Below are 18340 nucleotides of genomic sequence, written 5' to 3' on the forward strand. Positions count from 1 at the left end.
ATTAGTGTTTTAAAAAACAGGCCTTGTCCTTATTATATCCACTTGAGTTATACTTGTTTTTGTGGTTACATATTTATGAGCAAGCAGGGTTTCAGATGTCTGTCATTTTGAAAATCATATCATTGCAGTAGTAGTACACACCGGTTGTGCAGCTCTCTCCCTTCAATGTGTGTGTTCACCCTGACGTCAGTCCCTAGGAATTGGGACACAGCTCTCTTCGTCATCAGCAGCCAACCAACGTTATTACAGTGACAAACACTTTCAACTAACAACCGTTATCAACCAACATTGTAACAGTGACACATCTGACAACTGCAAGACTAGAAATGCCCTTTATCAGACCATGTTATGTGTTTGAGGCCTTGGAATTATCAGTGATAAGATTTTTCTTTAGAGGTATTCCCTCCCATACATAATAAGATTTTGTTTATCCCTGATTTCATTATATTGCATTAGATATGTTGGAGCTACCAGATAATCAGCTGACCTGTTAATATAGCTTGTATCATGTAATTTACAGTGACAGATCCTTTAAAGAGAAACAAAGGGATTTGTCTCCACGTCTTTTGTTGAAGATGAAAGAACACATATAGAACAGTATATACGTTTGTCAGTCATTATGGGTGTGGGTGTGTGTGTGTTTGGCACATAATTCATCCTTACATCTGTTCGCTAGGAGATTTGTAAAAAGTCCCTTTCATTGAGTGATGAGGAGCCCTACACTGGCAGTAGCTTTGTTACAGCCAAGAGCAGAGCAGTACAGATGTTTTTTCTGCAGTCCTGTTATATTTACTTACACATCAGCATGTATAAAACATAAGATGAAAATAAATTACTCTATTGCCTGCCTGTTTGATTTTAACTGAATGTTAATTTTTCACTCTAAAAAGTGTTTGGGATCCTGTGCCCCTGAAACTGATTTTAGGTCAGTCGGTGCAAGAAAACTACAGTAATTTTACCTGCTATATTCTCAGCCCTTATTCATAGAGGAGGTTTTGAAACTTGCTCTCTCATGAATGTTTAATTTGTGGATGAAATATCAAACCAGCCAGCTCATTATACGCTCGCTCTCTCTCTCACGCACACACCATGTTTTCCTTGGGGTTGTCATAGTAGTCTGTTACAATGGTAAGATACACAGGTAACATAACGTTCCCACTGGTCTCACCTTCTCTTTTTTCTAGACATAAAACCCATTTATCTTATTTTCATGTATCGGCTGTGGCGTCCACGTTCAATACTCTATTTGGTGATACAATCATAAACAGAAAATGGCTGCTCCATGCAGAGCCAGTAGCTAAGTCTGTCTATGTGACGAGAGCAGATTAAACTGTCCAGGCGGACGATTTGGTGTCAAAGCGAAGAACAAAACGCCTACTATGCAAGATTTCAGATTTTATTCCAAATGCAGGAGAGCGGGAGAAAGAGCACATTGCACACAGCTCTACGATGACACATGAAAAGTAAATTAAAATCTTGCCTGGGTGCTTTCATGATGAATGGAAACAAACCTCTCAGTGTTTAACGGGAACCATTATCTCATTCCATCCTCATGATTCTTGGCCACATGTTGGGCCTCTCACAATGCTTTAGCCTGAGGTTTGTTTTGAGCACTTTAATCTTTTGTGGCTTTCTTCCGTAAAGTCACCGTGCTGTTTTTCTATGATTATTGCGTAGGTGGTAGAAGAGGTTAGTGGTGTTTTGAGTCTGTTGTGAGGACAGCTCTGTGGCATGATTTGTAAGTTTAGTTTTCTGGTAGGCCTTGTTACAGATCCGGTACCATTTTTCAGTACTTTACTTTCTCTATAGGAGGAGCCCTTGCATTTTTGGTTATGTTGTTGTTTGTAATTATGCAGTACTTGCATAGTGCATAACATTATTTTTTCCCGTACATATTTGTAATTCATATACTACTTGTTTCAGACGCACCAAAAATCGGACAAAAAAGCACATTGGAAATTAGTTTTAAATGCACCCTGAGGCTGAGTCATGGCGACAAAAGGCTAATGACAAACATGACAGTGAAAAAAGCCTCGCTATCTTTAACAACTTAATCCAACCAGCTAATAAATTCATAACCTAAAGATGGTGATGAAGTTGTCAATATGTCCATTAATGTTGCATTGACCATGAAATTCTGCATCTTTGGCCTTGGCTGAAGGCCTGCTAATGTGAGCTGTATTAGCACTCCTGCAGTCATAATTATGAAAATGATGAGTTCCATGGCTGTAGGAGTTTGTTACCTCCGCACAGGAGGCCATGTTTTTATTGGCGTTTGTTCCTCAACAACGACTACTTGTAATTGATCTTGATAAAAGGGCAGGATTCTTTTTTTGTCACTTAAACATGGCAAGATAGGTCTTTAGCCTTGGTGGAAGTATGCGCTCTGAGTTTCCTTCAAGTTCAAAATATTTGTCATGGTATTTGAATACTTATTCAAGGAAATGTAAAAATGTAAAAAAAAGAATAAAAATGAAAATTGTTCATTGGGAACAACACAAGGCAGGAGTTTTCTCAGTCTTACACTGTGGATTCCTCTCCAGACATTATACATTAATTTAGTCTTTGCAGTCCTTGTTTGAAGTGTAACCATGGATGTACACAACTATCACTGGGTTACTTTGACTCTGTAGAAAACAAAATAATGTGATTCTCTTGGCAAGTTCTGGAGGAAAAAGAACTAGATTTGTAGAAGTTGATTTGTAACGGACCTTGGAGATCATCAGAGATAAGTCACACTAAATTAAAATATGTGTATCATGCCTCTGTGTTCAGATCTGTCTCACTTTGATCCATGACTCTGAGAAGTAGCTTAGTACCTTAATTGACTCCATGAGCTGTGTCACAGCCTCTGCTGCTGCTGCTGCTGCTGCTGCTGCTGCTGCTGCTGCCGCCGCTGCTGTTGACTGTTTATGAGCGGCCAAATTAGTGGGATGGACACAACTGCTTTCCGTTGTTTTCAGAGCTCCAGCATTCACCTGTCTCTTTGATTTCTCTTGGTATCTTTGGCTCACATCTGTCTCTCAGTGGAAACCTCTGCTCCAAGGCTTTGTCGAAGCTGTAGTCCCACATTAACATACCACAGATGAAGGCTCATGCAGAAGCCACCATCATTATGTGATGGATGGAAAAGAGTATAATCCTTGACTCTTTGGTGCTGCTAGAACCTAGATTCATATGAGGAGAACAGTTTTTCTGCTAAATCTTTGTTTTTCTGCAATAGTAAATGCATAAGTTCATTTTGGGCCATGCACAACAGACATATGCATGAAGAGGTAGGTTACATAATTTATCATATTAGCTTCCATCAATAAATCAGACCCCCTGTGCCACAAACTATTTTGCAGGGCCTTGCAAATGAGAACCCCCAGTGAATGATTCATAATAATACATTATTTGTGAATACCGGGCTGTCTCCTATGTTAACAGGTGTTGCTGTGCGTTTCAGAGCTCAACTGTGTAGAAGATCTTCAAAGAAAAGAAATGGCATCAGTGTACAACAGTAAAGTCATTTTCTCTAATGAGCATCAGTGAGGCCCAGTTGACATCTTCATTGTCACAATGCAGCCCTTTCTTCTCCTGGATAATGGTTTGCGACTGCAGCCTTATGATCCATCTCTTTGATAAAATCATTTGGCTTTCGCCTTGAGAGACAAAACAGTGCTTGATCTCATTCTGAATTCCGGGTACACATGTCAAATGGAAATACATTACCTACGGGAGCCTCTCAAGTGCTGTCAGAGGGCATTCTTGTGGTGGTATTTCAGGGGCTGTTGTTTGGCATCGCTGGTATTTCATCATATGTTGCGAGACTCTCAGTTCATTGCAGTGTTTTCTGAATTAGTATTTAATTTACAAAGGCTACATCAAAAGCAAAAATACAATATATATATGTGAAACTACTGTACTTAATACTCCGTTAGACTCAATCAAATGTTTTAGCTTTAAAATGTATTGCTGATTATATTTTATATAATTGTATGGCTGATTATTATTACTAGTTAAGTTTTGTAAACACACTTTTTATTGTGTGTGTGCTGGACATTGTGTGCAGAGCCTTTTATAAACAGTCTTTATAAACACAAAACGCAATACAAATTTGATTGTCAATGTTTTTCAGAAAATGAAACCGAATTTGCTTCATTATCGTTCACGTGTTTGGTTTATCTATAAGTTTGAATGATTTACTTAACGGATGTTATTTTTTTCATACATTGCATGTCGGCTATTTCAGAGTTCTGTCAAGCAATCGACACAATCTTCAGACACAAGCTCACAACTTTTCAAAGGAAAAGCTCTGTATTTCAGATCAATATAAAGCATTAAAGCAACAAAACAAATGGGCTTTTAATTTGATGACAAATTGCTAAAGAGGAGGTGATTCTATGAATGTTGCGTCACGATGGAGCTCAGCAGTCTGTTTCCATCTGATATGGTGGAATAAAAAACGAAATAATCAAAATGATATGGCAGAGATTTTTGACCTGCGGTTTGACCTAGTTTCCAACCACTGCTTTATTTTATCCGAGGATGTAGAGGAAGACATGTTCAACTCGCTCCACAGACTGGAAAAAACTGCACCCCCCCGACTGCTAGAGAGCTCTGCTTGGCTGTTTATTAAATTTCTATTAATATTAACACTTATCACTTTTGTCCAATCACATCAAACCTGGTACGGCACTTTCTCTGGCAATTTACAATAGACATGCTAAGTGTGAAGCCGATTACAGGAATCTTCACGAGATACAGTATGCGTTCCACATACAGATAGAAAAACTAAAAGACAGACGGACATTTGTGGAATTAGTAGGTCGATATGCAGGTGGTAACATCCTGTTTTCTTTCTTTTTAAAAATGTTTTATTCCATGGCAGCTCTCCAAGAGCGTGAAGTGAGTTTGATGAGACGTGTGCATTATTATTGTCCTTTATTCTGCTTTTTCTTGTTTTTTTTGGTGGGGCTGCGCTCTGAGTTTATAAGCTGCATCCTACAGTTGAAGTAAAATCCCTGCTTGTTTTCAGGACAAGATTTATGCCACAAAAAATATGTAGCAACATCTTATGACAAATGTGGAAAGCCTCTTATACACAATCCCCACTTAAAGCTAGAACAAGTGTTGTGGGTGGCATATTAGCATGAACGCTTTAAATCTGACTACTGTGTTTAACCCTGTCTAACGTTGGTTGCTAGTCATTAAAATGGCACTAGGGGAATTTTAACACCTCTATCAATGTAGATGAGACCTTTATGAATTATTTAGTGTCACCACAGTCACAACTGTATGATTGTAAAAGTGGTATCACCTCTGGTTCTTTTGGTAGATCAGGTGAAAAGTGTGTGTGTGTGTGTGTGTGTGTGTGTGTGTGTGTGTGTGTGTGTGTGTGTGTCTGTGTGTGTGTGTGTGTGTGTGTGTGTGTGTGTGTGTGTGTGTGTCTGTGCTTGCTTTCTTTTGGGAGGGGTTGGGAGTGGCGTGTTTGCAATTCTGTGAAGGTCTTAATGAAAGTCGGAGTGCTTAGTGGACATGAGGGTTCCTCTGATGGAAATCAATGCCGTCTTTTGTAGCGGAGAGAGAGCAGCCGATTCCAAGGCCTCAGCTGCCTGATGTGGGGCTGGCAGACTCTGACGAGCATTTAATGACGCGTCACTAGGCCAGACAGGTAATCAATTTATTTAGGCAGTAATGTATGTATCCCAAGGTAAATCTTTAATTAATTGCCAAAAAGAAGAGGACCATTGTGACGCAGGAGGCCAAGAAGGATGAAAGTCCAGCTGTGTAAACACTGCGTTTCCTCATTTCCCTGCTAATTAGCTGTAAGTGCTCGATACTTTGTATGTGACCAACATATTAGAAATGTCTCCTCAGCTGGCAAGCGTTTGAGTATCCTTCTGATTTCAGTTAAGACCACCGGTTTCCAGGCCTAACAGCTACAGATCCTCGACCTATACACTTGCTCTGCTTCGTCTCTTCATGGGTAATTGCCTACATTTCTGGATCATTGCGCTGTCATGAAACAAACCCCACAAGCACCACATACATCATGTATAGTATTGTCACTGACAAAAGTGTAGCTCTTCTACTTCGAGCTTGCTCTGTGTGTCTCTACTTTCTGCTTTAGTATATTTTTAAGGATCATGCCCCTCTTTGAAATGATCCTTTTGAATCCAAAAAGAGCGGGGTGTAGAGGACTCAGGGAGATGTAGAGTATGTTCATGCATAGCCATGTTAAAGTGACAGGTTGAGTCAAGCATCATTGATTAATCCACTTGACATTTGAAGGATTTCAGAGAGTGGGTGGGACAGAATTAGACTGTTCGCTTAACTGAGTTAACTTTCCTCTGCTGTGGTGAATCGTACATGAATTACTGACTTCGTGGACAAGGGGGTACTGTATGTGTGTGTGATGCACATATGTTTGTGGGGTTGAAACATATTTTCCTTGAGTAGATTTTGAAAAAGCTTATTACAGCTAGGATTTTCAGTGGGACACAAATGAAATAAAATGCTAAATTATTGAAAGCTGCAGGAAACTAACATATTTATTCAGGGTTGTGTGGACATGTTAACGGTTGGATTTAAAAGTTTAAAGAGATTTAATGTGTTTTTTTAGCTGTAAACTAAATGGTTTGACTGTTCTTTGGTGATTTACATCAATGCAGGTTTGAATATTATATTTAAGACATTTATACAAAAATCTCCATTTATGGGTTGAACATGGCTCATAACTACACCCAGTGATTCAAATCGTGTTGTACCTTGCAGATGGAAGTAAGTCAACCATTTATGATGTCTCTACATCATGACATATTTTATACAGGTCGAAAGGTTAACACATTTTAATCAAAGTTGGGCAGCCCCCACCAGCAGCCACTCCTTGTGAGTGGGAATCTGAGAAGCCGTGCTCATTCTCCCCAGTGCGTAAATGTGTGTCTACAATGTCTGTGTACTGTGTAGTATGTGTGTGTGTGTGTGTCCAGGGAGACACCTCAGCTGAAAGATAGAGGTGAAGTCACACTGTAAATATAATAATAATAATAATAATAATAATAATAATAATAATAATAATAATAATAATAATAAAAACTTGAATTTATATAGCGCCTTTCAAGAGACCCAAGGAGGCTTTACATGTGTCTGTTGGGACAAAAGAGAAAAGAACAGAAAGTAATTTGCACAAAACGGGATAGAAATGAACAGCACTAATGGCAGGGTGGAGCATTAACTGAGGCCAAAGGCCTTAGTGAACAGGTGGTGTTTGAGGAGTTTTTTGAAGATGTCCAGAGATGTAGCATTGCGGATTTCAGCCAGGAGAGAGTTCCAGAGGGTGGAGGCTGTGACACAGAAGGCTCTGTCTCCAAAGGTTCACAGTTTGGTGCTGGGGATGGAGAGCAAACTTGAGTTTGAGGACCGCAGCCTGTTGAGCAGAGTGTAGGGGTGGAGGAGGTCAGGTAGATATGGTGGTGCTAGGGCCCACCATATGTATGCATTGGTCCTAAGTTATTTAACTTTCATTCATTCTCAGACATGTGTTGTGTTTTACGAATGTTTTTGTCACAACACATCAAACAGTATTACTCAGTTGTCAACATGTTACATTTCAGAAAATAGAAACCTTGCTTTGCTCAACTTAATTAGCTTTTCTTTTACGTCACATTCATTACCACAGTCAGACATGACTACAGGGCTGCATCAAATTATGACTTTCATTAATGATTATCCTTGCCACTAATTTCTCTATCAAAAAACGTATTGTTTTGTCTGTAAAATATAAGGACATTGAAAAATAAATGTTCATTGAAATTTAACACAACACTAGATAATCTATTTAGTTCAGTAGTTTTAATTGACGAGCAGTTTCAGGTTCAGAGATCCTCATACTGTAAACGACAAAGACAAAATGTAGCATCCTTGCATTGAGAAGCCTGCTGTAAGGGTGGTGTATGGGCTGAGGAAGAATCCATTAACTTCTGAAGGAGGAATTTTTTATCACTTTGTTTATCATTGTGAGATAGGGAGTTTTGTTTGACATTTTCACAGATTCCTCAGGGAATAATTCATGGATCTAGATGAAAAGGATTATGCATATGGGTGTGTGTGATTTGATTGAATTGAAAGGGGACCGTTGGGCTTTAGGGGAGATATGTGCTCTTCTGAGTGACAAACTAGTCTTCTATTACTAGTCTTGGACACAGAATTTGGTACCATCACGGATAAAATTCTGCTAAAATATGAGGACTTCTTATGGTGGACTGATTTATATATCACTATTCCTTTACAAATATGAATATTGCTATTTTTCTAGCACAATAAAAAAACTGTAATTTAATGGTGTAGCTGTAACTCATCATTATGTGCTTAGATGTAAGGGTGTGTCAGCTATATTTTACATCTGCTTTCTCCATGACCTTTAGTTCTTCAAATGAGAGCTGAGGACTGCAAACAAAGCTAACTCAGCAGTGTGATAAAGAAGCCTAGTTGTTTTCCTTCTCAGCCGCTTCCTCGAACTCTTGTGGGTCCCTCTGATGTGTTTCCAGGCCAGTCACAGAGGATAGTTAATCACCCGAACATGTTTTGTATCTTACCCTGGTGTCTCCTTTCAGTTGGACCTATCCAACATAGCATGTCTGGATGACAACAAGTAAACCACCTTAGCTGGCTCCTTTTTTAATGCAGAGATGGTTCTGCTGCGAGCTCAATGCCACTGTGATCTCCTCATCCTGTCCTATAAGACTGAGCTAATACAATTATTAGAGACACAGCTATTTGATTTGAGAGCTTTGTTTTCATACATGATGTTTGGAATATAGATCATAGTGTTGTATTCAGAGTCAGTGCCCTGTTTATTGCAATAGTACAGTGTCTGCACAACTACTGGCACAATACCAGTTATTGACATATGAAAAAACAAAACAGAGGAAAAGAGAAAAGCATTTTGGTAACTGCTAGCCGTGCTACTCCAATCCCTGCCTCAGGCATTCTTTACCTATTCATAGAGTACAGGGAAAAGTCACCTTATATGAGGACATATTGCCAACCTGCCCCATAAACAGCAACAAATACCACTCCTCTGAAAGTGACTCAGGCAGCCAACTTCTCCATCCTCAGTTGTCAGTCAGTCAGAAAGCTAGCCACATCTTCCAATAGCTATAAGTCAGCCAGACAGCTCCAGCTAGGCCATCATTTATGGGGAGGTGCAGGAGTTGTAACCACCCTAATAATAAATACTGGCCAGTAAAAACCCCACCTCAATAATCATACTGTCACTCTGAATAAAAACAAATTGGCTGTTAAAAAACATAATTAAGTGTTTGGTATTCTCGATTCAATTTAATTTATAGCACCAACAAATAATAACTTTTTTCACCCTGATTTTATTGTTGCTATTCTTGTCACAAGCGAGTTTTTATTCTTTGGTGAGTATGACATATAAATAGAGATCATTTCTTAGGTTTATCAAGGGATTATTGATTGGTAAGAAATAATAATTTAGGAAATATCCAGAGTATTTGACCAGGCCATTTGAACTCAACCCCTCCAGTGTTCAACCCAAATATTCTCTTGAGCTCTCACATCAGCCTGCCAGCTTAAACAGCATCCAACAAGCTTCTTTGTATGGACTACACTCTTCATACATCGTCATAATTCGGAAAATGAAGGGGAATTAGCATGCACTGGTGTCCACATTTAAAACAACTGAGGCTCACCCAAGTCTTGATCAATGTTTTCCACTCAAACTTCTGATAAGGACCCCAAGGGCATTTTCCTGATTTCATTGGCTCTGTCCTTCCAAAAATCTAACTAAACACAGCTCACTTTTAGGCCGGAGCAAGAACTAATTAGTAGTTTAACATACATTTCTTATGTTTCAGTTTTACAGGTTATGTTTATTTTTCATTCCTGGGTACTTGTGTCTCTGCTCTGTGATAAATCTTTTGTCTTATCCTCAGCTATTTTTGAACAAGTCCTTCTTTTTCATTTTACCTGGGACGTGGGGATTTGATGTCACGATATTCACCCACTTCATAATAAAACACACTGACATTGTGCTTGACCCTTTCTCCATTCTGTTCTGAGCCTTACTGTAAAGGCTTTCAATGACTCAAGCTGTCAGTGTTATTTTTGTGATTTCTCCTCACAGATTTCTTTAATACTTGAAGCAGACAGACATCCTTTTGTAAAGGTTACAGGTTAAATGATTTTATATTGAACATTTAAACAATTCAGTGAAATGCTGGCTGGTTGCTCCCTCTGGCGTCTGGTTGGTTGGTACATGTAGAAGGACAACAGCATTGTAAGTAGTGCTGGGCGATATGGCCTAAAACAAATATTGCGATAAGTTTAGGCTATATCTCGATACACGATATATATCTCGATATTTTGGAGTGAGCAGTCTGCTGTGAGAGGTGCATGAGAAGAGAGAACCGATACAGTAATCGTATACATTGCATGTGGTAAAAGCCGCGATACATCGTGTTAGTGTTTGAGTTTGGGACTCATCACTAGTGATGTTACATTCAAATGATCAGATTTATTTCAATGGCAATTTGGTACAAACAAAGGGAACCGAGTCGACCTTGAGCTGTTTCTTTTTTGTTGTGCCCAAAATGTCCCTGCCTGCCTAAATCCTCTCCCCTTTGTTTGGAAAGTGAGAACCATTCAGTCACAAGAGGTTGTTGTATTTGTACTAAGTGCCAAATGCCAAAATGGAGCAACATTTGGATGCATTTGTCAATAAAGCACAGACCAATACTTGCAAATGAAAGATATAATTTAAAACGGGGTCAACAAATAATCTTAAAAATGGTGGAATGGTGTAACGGCATCACTCAGTCAATCAGGAACAGACGTCCATCTTGATAGGGCTGGCCTCCAGCCATAAGAACGAATGGAACAGAGCCATAAGATCCCTTTCAAGTAATTCCCATCTCTAGTGACACACAAGCTCCTACACACAAGCACGCACACATTCATACTTACAAACATATTTACACACACACAGCAGACAGCAGGGCTGAGAAGCGACATGACACTGCGTGACAGGGCTTGGCGCTTACTCTTTCCCAGGGAGCACATGTGCTAAAAAACCGAAAAATTAAGCAGCACATTAGAGACTTCATGGGCGCAATGAAGATTTATTAAATAAAATGTTTCTTACTTTTTAAAGGGATACAGGGAGACAGTTACAAGCACAATGATTTGATTTGAAATGCAAAAAGCTCACCATTTATGATTTAAACTTTATTTATTTGTGACGTCCCAATCATGTTGGGTATCTGCTGATATCCAGGACATTTTGAATAATGTGATTAAACAGCCTTTGTATCTGCCACATTGAAATAGTCCATGCTAACCCATAATGAACACCCATGCCCCTAAAAATATACAGTGGACACTGTATGTAAATGTAGTGCCTTGCATAAGAGACCCAGAAGTCAGTTAGTAGCAGAGGATTTAGCATGTTGAATAACTACTAAAATATATTCATCTATAATATGCTAATACTTGGTGTTTAAAATAAGCATTTGTCGTACATAATTCAGATATGGATAAGGGCCCTTGAAAATAATAGAAAAAAATCATCTGCCGTTCATCTGCTGTATATGTCAGGGGAAGTCATGCGGAGGAAGAATAAACCTTAAACACCATGTGTGTCTTCTTTGGCAGAAACTACAACGTGTTCTGTTCAGTAGCGAAAGGCAGCGTTTACGATCAATCGCTCTTTAAGGCTCATTTGAAATGACTGTAGGATTTATGCAGGAGTCTCCTTCCTAGGCAGTGGTGTATTAGTCTGTGACTTTGTACTAATTATCCATAGACTAAGGACAAAGTGAGAGAGATACTGTGTGGGTGTGTGTGTGTGGAAAGGTGGGAAAGTTTGGGATACAAGAAAGTATAAGAGAAAGTTGTTGCATCTATTTTACATCAGACCTGTGTTCGATCTTGTGATAATTGGTCTCTGAGTTCAGAAGGTGAGTTAAGAGTCAATACCCAATAACCAATTCATGTGGCCTTTTGGACTTTTTAAACTATGACTCATTCTGTCACCGTTCAAGGTCTAGGCATCAATCTACTGTTGCTGGAGATACTTCATTGACTTAAACTTGCTGAGCCATTAAAGGTTTATCCTTCTTTGTCTTAAACCTCACAGTTTTCCCATATTATTATATCACAGATGGACGACCACTCTTCATTAAGATTCAAAGCCAAGCTTTTCAAAGGGTTTCTGTTAAGCCAGTTTCACACTGATCAAAAAGCAAAAACACCCACTAATATCTGGCTTTTGGACACAATCAGCAATCAATCCTGGGTCAAATGACTCCACAGAAGACACAGGTTTTTATCCACAGTGATGGGAACATGACACCCTGGTGAAAGTGCTAATTTATTCTTCCTCTTAATTCTGGCACTGTAGAAGCAGATAAATATGCATTGCTGCATAAATAGCCATGGATGGTGTACTTCTTGGGGACAACGCGCAACAGCATTTCTTTTCTTCTTTGTATTGTAAAACATGCCAGGGGGGTAGAAGTACTCCACGGCCAATGGGAAAACAGTCAGTCACCTTCTTTTAGCCGATTTACCTGCATTCAAAAAACCTGCATAAACCTGCTGATTTTTGTGTGAAAGAGGTTTTGGTGCAAAACCTGCAGTGGGCTGGGCTTTGCAATATAATGAGTGATGAGTGGTTTCAAGCTGTCAGATGAGACAACAGTAACATGGCAATAAGAGCAGCTACAGTTGAAGTAATTTGGACTAACAAATAAATGGGACCTCAGCTCGGAGGCTGACGCAGCAGCAACCAGTCAACCCCAACAAACACAGCAAAGAGTAACCTTTATTTAATTGAATCCCTAAACATTTTAATAATGTTTTGTTACAGGTGAAACTTTGGCAGGCAGGACTGCTGCTGGGATTCCTAGAGGGTACTGGAACTTCTCCTGGGTGGCAGAAGATGACCTGAGCTTCCCAAACAACGCCCCGCTGCTGTCAGGTGAGTTGGACATTGTCAGCCCGGCTCAGACAAATGGACAGGCCCTGACACCTCTCTCCTCCAAAATCCTTTGCTTCCAAATGACCATGGCACCTGGCATCAGCTCTCCATCAGCACACATGAATGTCTCTTTCTCACATGTCCTCTACCATCAACCATGCAACCGTCACACAAAACTGGGTTTCTGTTCATCTAACCAATTTCTAAACATGTATTTGAAAAAAATGATTAATCTCTTTACAGCATATTCAATATTTAAATGACTCAGAATAAAATAAAATAAAAACTGGACGAGAACATTTCTACAATGTATGGAGTGTGGTCTCAGACCAACCCCACTGTAATTCAGTGTCATGTTGTTAAATACATTGATATTATTTTAAAACTGTGATGTTAGAAATAGAAGGACAGAAGTCATAAGTATTTGAAGAGGACTGGATCCTGATTAGTTTACCTATAGTTAGTGTGGATAATTAATTCAATTAAATGATTAATTAATTATTTCCAAAATTGTGGCTGTAGTTTCACAAAGCAATGGCAAATTATTAAAAATAATTTGTTTTCTTTAAAACCTTCCAAATGATTCAAGCATAAAAAACACTTTAAATAGTACCTTGGATTCACTGTTATTTAAGATGACTGTACAGTTACTACCCTGTCACCATGGATCATGACTAATAAAATCCTTGACATAATCATTTATCTGATTTGTAAAAGCCATATTCATGCTAAGACATGGCATTATTGAGGCACAGTTCAATAATCTGAACCTGTTTGTGAGGTTTGCCCTTTATTCACATGGATACATTTCTGGTTCAGTCTTAGTTCAGCCATATTTTGCAAAAAGACATCAAGCTGCTATGTTTTGGCATTATCTTCCATGAGCTTAAAATGTCTAAATCATACATACAAAAACAGGCTCTTAGGGGACCCATGCATTTTTGATTAGGAAGAAAACATGATTTTAGTCTTCAGTCCAAGTCCATTTCTGCTCCACATCAACAACAAACAACACCAGCTTCAAAGTCCAAAATAGACCAGTAGCTGTGCACAAATCTTTCTAAGTGTAAAAATGACATTGAAGGATGGACACAACTTCAGCTTCAGATTGTGACTCATCAGTGAATAGAAGATAAAAGTTATGTATGTTGTACAGTGGAGGGAAAAGGCCAATGGGGTCTCAAGCTGGCACGGCTGACTCGTTAAAAGAAGTGAAATCTGACGACCTGAGCCCTCGGTATGAGCATCTGCATGTGCATCTGTGTCACGTCACTGGGAGGCAGCAGCTCCAGCATAATTCTTTCCTTTCTTCTGCTTTCGAACCTCTTGGAGGGTGGCAGGTCATCCTGTAAATGATGATTCAAAGTCCCGCATGCACCAAACTGTCACCCAACTGTTTATGAAAGACATTCGTGTCTGTGAATGCCTGGGACTGTGCTCCAGCTGCCTGCTGTGGCTGTGACAGCCTGCCGTGGACCAGGCCGTGATTGGTGTCAATTAGACAACTGATCACTCGACTGTTTTTGAGTTAATCAATCTGTCATGCACACAGCCGACTACATTTTTCTATTATTTCATTCGATGAGAGCTCTGACCTCTAGCATGTTTGCCAACCAGAGGATGAGTTTGCTCTCTAGTGAACCGAGCGTGACGTAGCTGGAGCAGGAAGGATCACATCTGGTTAGTAAAAGCCAGATGTATACAAATGCTCCAAAGGACTAATAGCACAGTGATTACCACAATCTTGTAGACTGGTAGACCAAATGTTGAGAACTAAGGTTGTTCTTATTCTTTCTCGTTCTTGTTATTGTAGGTGTGTGTATATTTATAAGAAGCTTTTTAATGTGTGTTTTAATCTAATGTTGCAATGGACAACTGTAGATACACAGACAGAAACTTAAGCAATACAATAAGAAAAAAAAAACAAGTACAAAATCATCATATATATTATATATATATATAAAAAATCAGGATAATGGTGACATTTTTTTATTATTAAGATAATTATTTAAAATGTATTTAATCATTATATTTTAAATATAATAATAATAAAATAGAAATGACAATGTCAGTGAAAGTGTTTAAAAGCCATAGTAGTACGGAGCTTATTTTATTTATTACAAATACTGGTTAATTGTATATACAATGGCTTTGACCTGATAGAGAGAGCTACTCATGCCATTTCAATCTACATCCATCCACCTTATTATTAATCCTAAAAGACTGTTTCTCATCCAGCACAACTACTCAAAGTTGAGAGAGCCATACATATGCTGGATGTAAATCAACAGATTTCCATATTGCAGGGGCTTTAAGAGTTTGGATGGTGCGACATTATGTTCCAGAGGAGAACTTCAGAGGACACAAAGAAAAAGATTTGGAAGAGGACGGGTCACAACAACCTAGCGCGGTGAACATGGCTTTAGGCTGCAGTGATAGATCTCAGCTGTCCCAACAGCATCTGCTGTCCGCTGGCATTTATTACCTACCATAAAAGCCAAAACAGACTGACTGGACACTTGCCACCAGCTGCCCCCACACTCTCCCTCCCTCCTGCTTCTCCTCTTCCCTCAGCAGTCTTTAGCTGCTGGGGCTACAGGGTGTGATAACGTCCTTTTTTGCATTTCAGTGCAGGTAACCAGACTTCATTGCCACTGTTTGTCAGTAATGTCAGAGCCTCCTGACCCGAAATCTCTTCGACCTAAAGCTACACCATTTTCTTCCCTTAGGGGGTAGCAGCTGGGCAGTTTAGTGAAACCTTTCCTAGGCGCCATCTTCACCTCATCTCAGTCCAGACCTTTTTACTCAACTAGATGGATTGTCCTGGTTCAGCTGTGGCTGCCAGCTGTAGCACAGGCATTCAGATGGATGCTAGCCACTTGAGGAGTTGCCGTGCTGTACAATAGAACATCTGCCTCACTCAGCTGGTAGTGCTGTTTTTGTGTAATGAGACACAGCGGTGGAATAAAACATATTTGCAATGGCAGGAGGTATAAAAGATAGAGCAGCGGTGCAGGTGCTTAAATATGGAATCCTCCTAGAGTCGCATCATTCAGCCCTTCCAACCCCACCAGTGTGCACATTTTTCCATTCGCACAGCCTTTTAATGTTGTGGAGGAGGTTTAAATCAAGGTCCAATTAGCACTTGTATGCTTGAGTGACTAATTTCAACAAAAAATGCACATTCAAATAGTTTTTAAATATCTTTCATTATTCATACACTGGATGTTAAAGATATTTCAGATTCCAGAATAAAGCAAACGCCTAATGTTATCACAACTAAGAGTCACCAAAAATCCAAGTACCACCACAGAAGAGATCTTTTCACCATTTCTCAATGTCTTACTTACATTCTTCAAACACCGAGGTGCCATTAATGTCACAGTTTTAGTTTCACACATTGGGTTTTCCATTCAAGAGTAAGTATATCATAATATCATACTAGATATTGATACTTTATATATATAAGGAATAAAAAAGATGAAAGATACAAAATAATGAAATTATTTGGAGAAACATCTGCTCATTCTTGCTTGAATCTAAGCTGCATAGTTGTTAATGTGATAAAAAACCAACAAACAAACTCAAAGATGGAAATATTTTTCTGAAAAATGTGGCACAAGCTCTTTTCCAGGTGGCAGTCAATTCCTGCGTATACTGCTGAATTCACTAAGGCCCAGATGCCTTTGTAGTATTTAATTTGTTTATAAACGCTCTGGATTGAGGCACCAATTTAAAAAAATAATGCATTTCAGATAATGACATCTGTTTTGGATGGAAATTCAATTCAACCATTAATGGAATATGCAGACATTTTTTTTCTATTGCTACTAAGAGAGACTCTAAGTTGTTATTAACTGAAATAGTCAGGAAGCCTCCAACTGTTTTAATGATTTTGAACCTTTTTGAACATACTGTAAGTCAAAGGGCGTTTTATGGTTTTGGCTTTTTCAGCAGTTCCGTCAATATTTTGAAGGCCTTAGAGGGTCTGTTATGAAGAATTTATCTTGACCCCCTGCCAGCATGCCGCCTTTATAGTATTGATAGAGTGCAGGCTAAGGATAAAGTGAAGGAACAAGTTCGCATAGAATGATGAGTCGGACATTTGACTTTAATCCCTTAATCTAGAATCAGAAAATGGTGCAGTTGACCTTAAAAATGCTGATTAGCCAACAATTCACTCCATAATATTTATGGACATCTCTGTGATTTTTGCTGTCAATAAACCAATCACTTTTAATGATGTTCAAAACCACCCTTTATCTCAAGCCCAGGGAAAACAGTACAAATATAATTGCTTAGCAGGATGGAAACACAATATCAACTCATATTGGGTATAGGGCAATTCAATCTGAGTTTTATGTTTCAGATGATTTCTTTACAACACCTCTCATACCTGCTGCTGTTTGTCAAAATTCACTTGCCACTCATCTGTTCATCTGTATATATTTGAAAAGACAGCTCCAGCCTCCTTTGAGAGGAAATTAATTCTCCAGGAATGTCTACGCCATAAAAAGTCAAATGGATACATAAATTAAATCAGCCAGACACAAACTCATTGTAATCAGGAAATAAACATATTTATCATTTCAGTTGAGGAGTTTCACAGGGACATTTGTCAGCACAGTGTTTACTCTCCATCCACAAATCGTAAGATGTAATTTAATCTACACGAAAAACACACCCAGCTTCTTCACATAGTTGTGCACTACTGCGAATTGACTAGTTAATTTATACACAAAATTAAGATGGCTGCAGTTTGCTGGCATCTCAAGGACCATGGGCTGTGTAACACGACACATCGCTCAATCTCTGCTCTGTTTGATGAATGAGGTCAGGGTCGAAGTGTGGCGATAGGCTCATTAACCAATCACATGTCGTTAGTAACACAGTCCGAACCACTGGCAACGGTCTCCAATGCTCAAGGGGCTAAGATTGACCAGTGTTTTTAGAATGAATTAATTCCCTTTAATGCACCCAAGCACATTCATTGAACGGGCCACATCATTTACAGGCCTTGTTTGCAGTGATCTATTGTCTTCTATTTAAATGTTATATGTACATACAATTGTGAGGAATATGCAGACTCCATGATGTTTTACGGCTTTATTGCATCGTATCTGAAGCAACACCGCAACCAATGTCCACCATCTCTGGGATATTTAACAGATCGCAGTGATGTGCCGTTTAACGTGCAGGAAACCTGAGCTGCAGAACTCAGACATACAGATATATGTTTAAAATAATCACTTCTATTATAATCTTACCGACAATAGCACACCCCAAATGTTTATTTTCCTTAACTTTATTTGCCATCACAATCTTCTCACAATTACTGCAGATCTTGCACAA

The 18340-nt window shown here is 39.0% G+C and overlaps 1 protein-coding gene across 1 annotated transcript in view; it reads left to right on the top strand.

Moving 5' to 3' along the window:
* alk (ALK receptor tyrosine kinase) overlaps positions 1 to 18340 on the top strand; it is a 351702-nt gene that overhangs the window by 140226 nt on the left and 193136 nt on the right. The window contains exon 2 of the mRNA XM_035169137.2: positions 12878 to 12988. Coding sequence (XP_035025028.2) covers positions 12878 to 12988 — 111 coding nt within the window. The remainder of the gene's footprint in view (positions 1 to 12877; positions 12989 to 18340) is intronic.

Source organism: Hippoglossus stenolepis, chromosome 10 (assembly GCF_022539355.2).
Source record: "Hippoglossus stenolepis isolate QCI-W04-F060 chromosome 10, HSTE1.2, whole genome shotgun sequence".
Lineage (NCBI taxonomy): Eukaryota > Metazoa > Chordata > Actinopteri > Pleuronectiformes > Pleuronectidae > Hippoglossus > Hippoglossus stenolepis.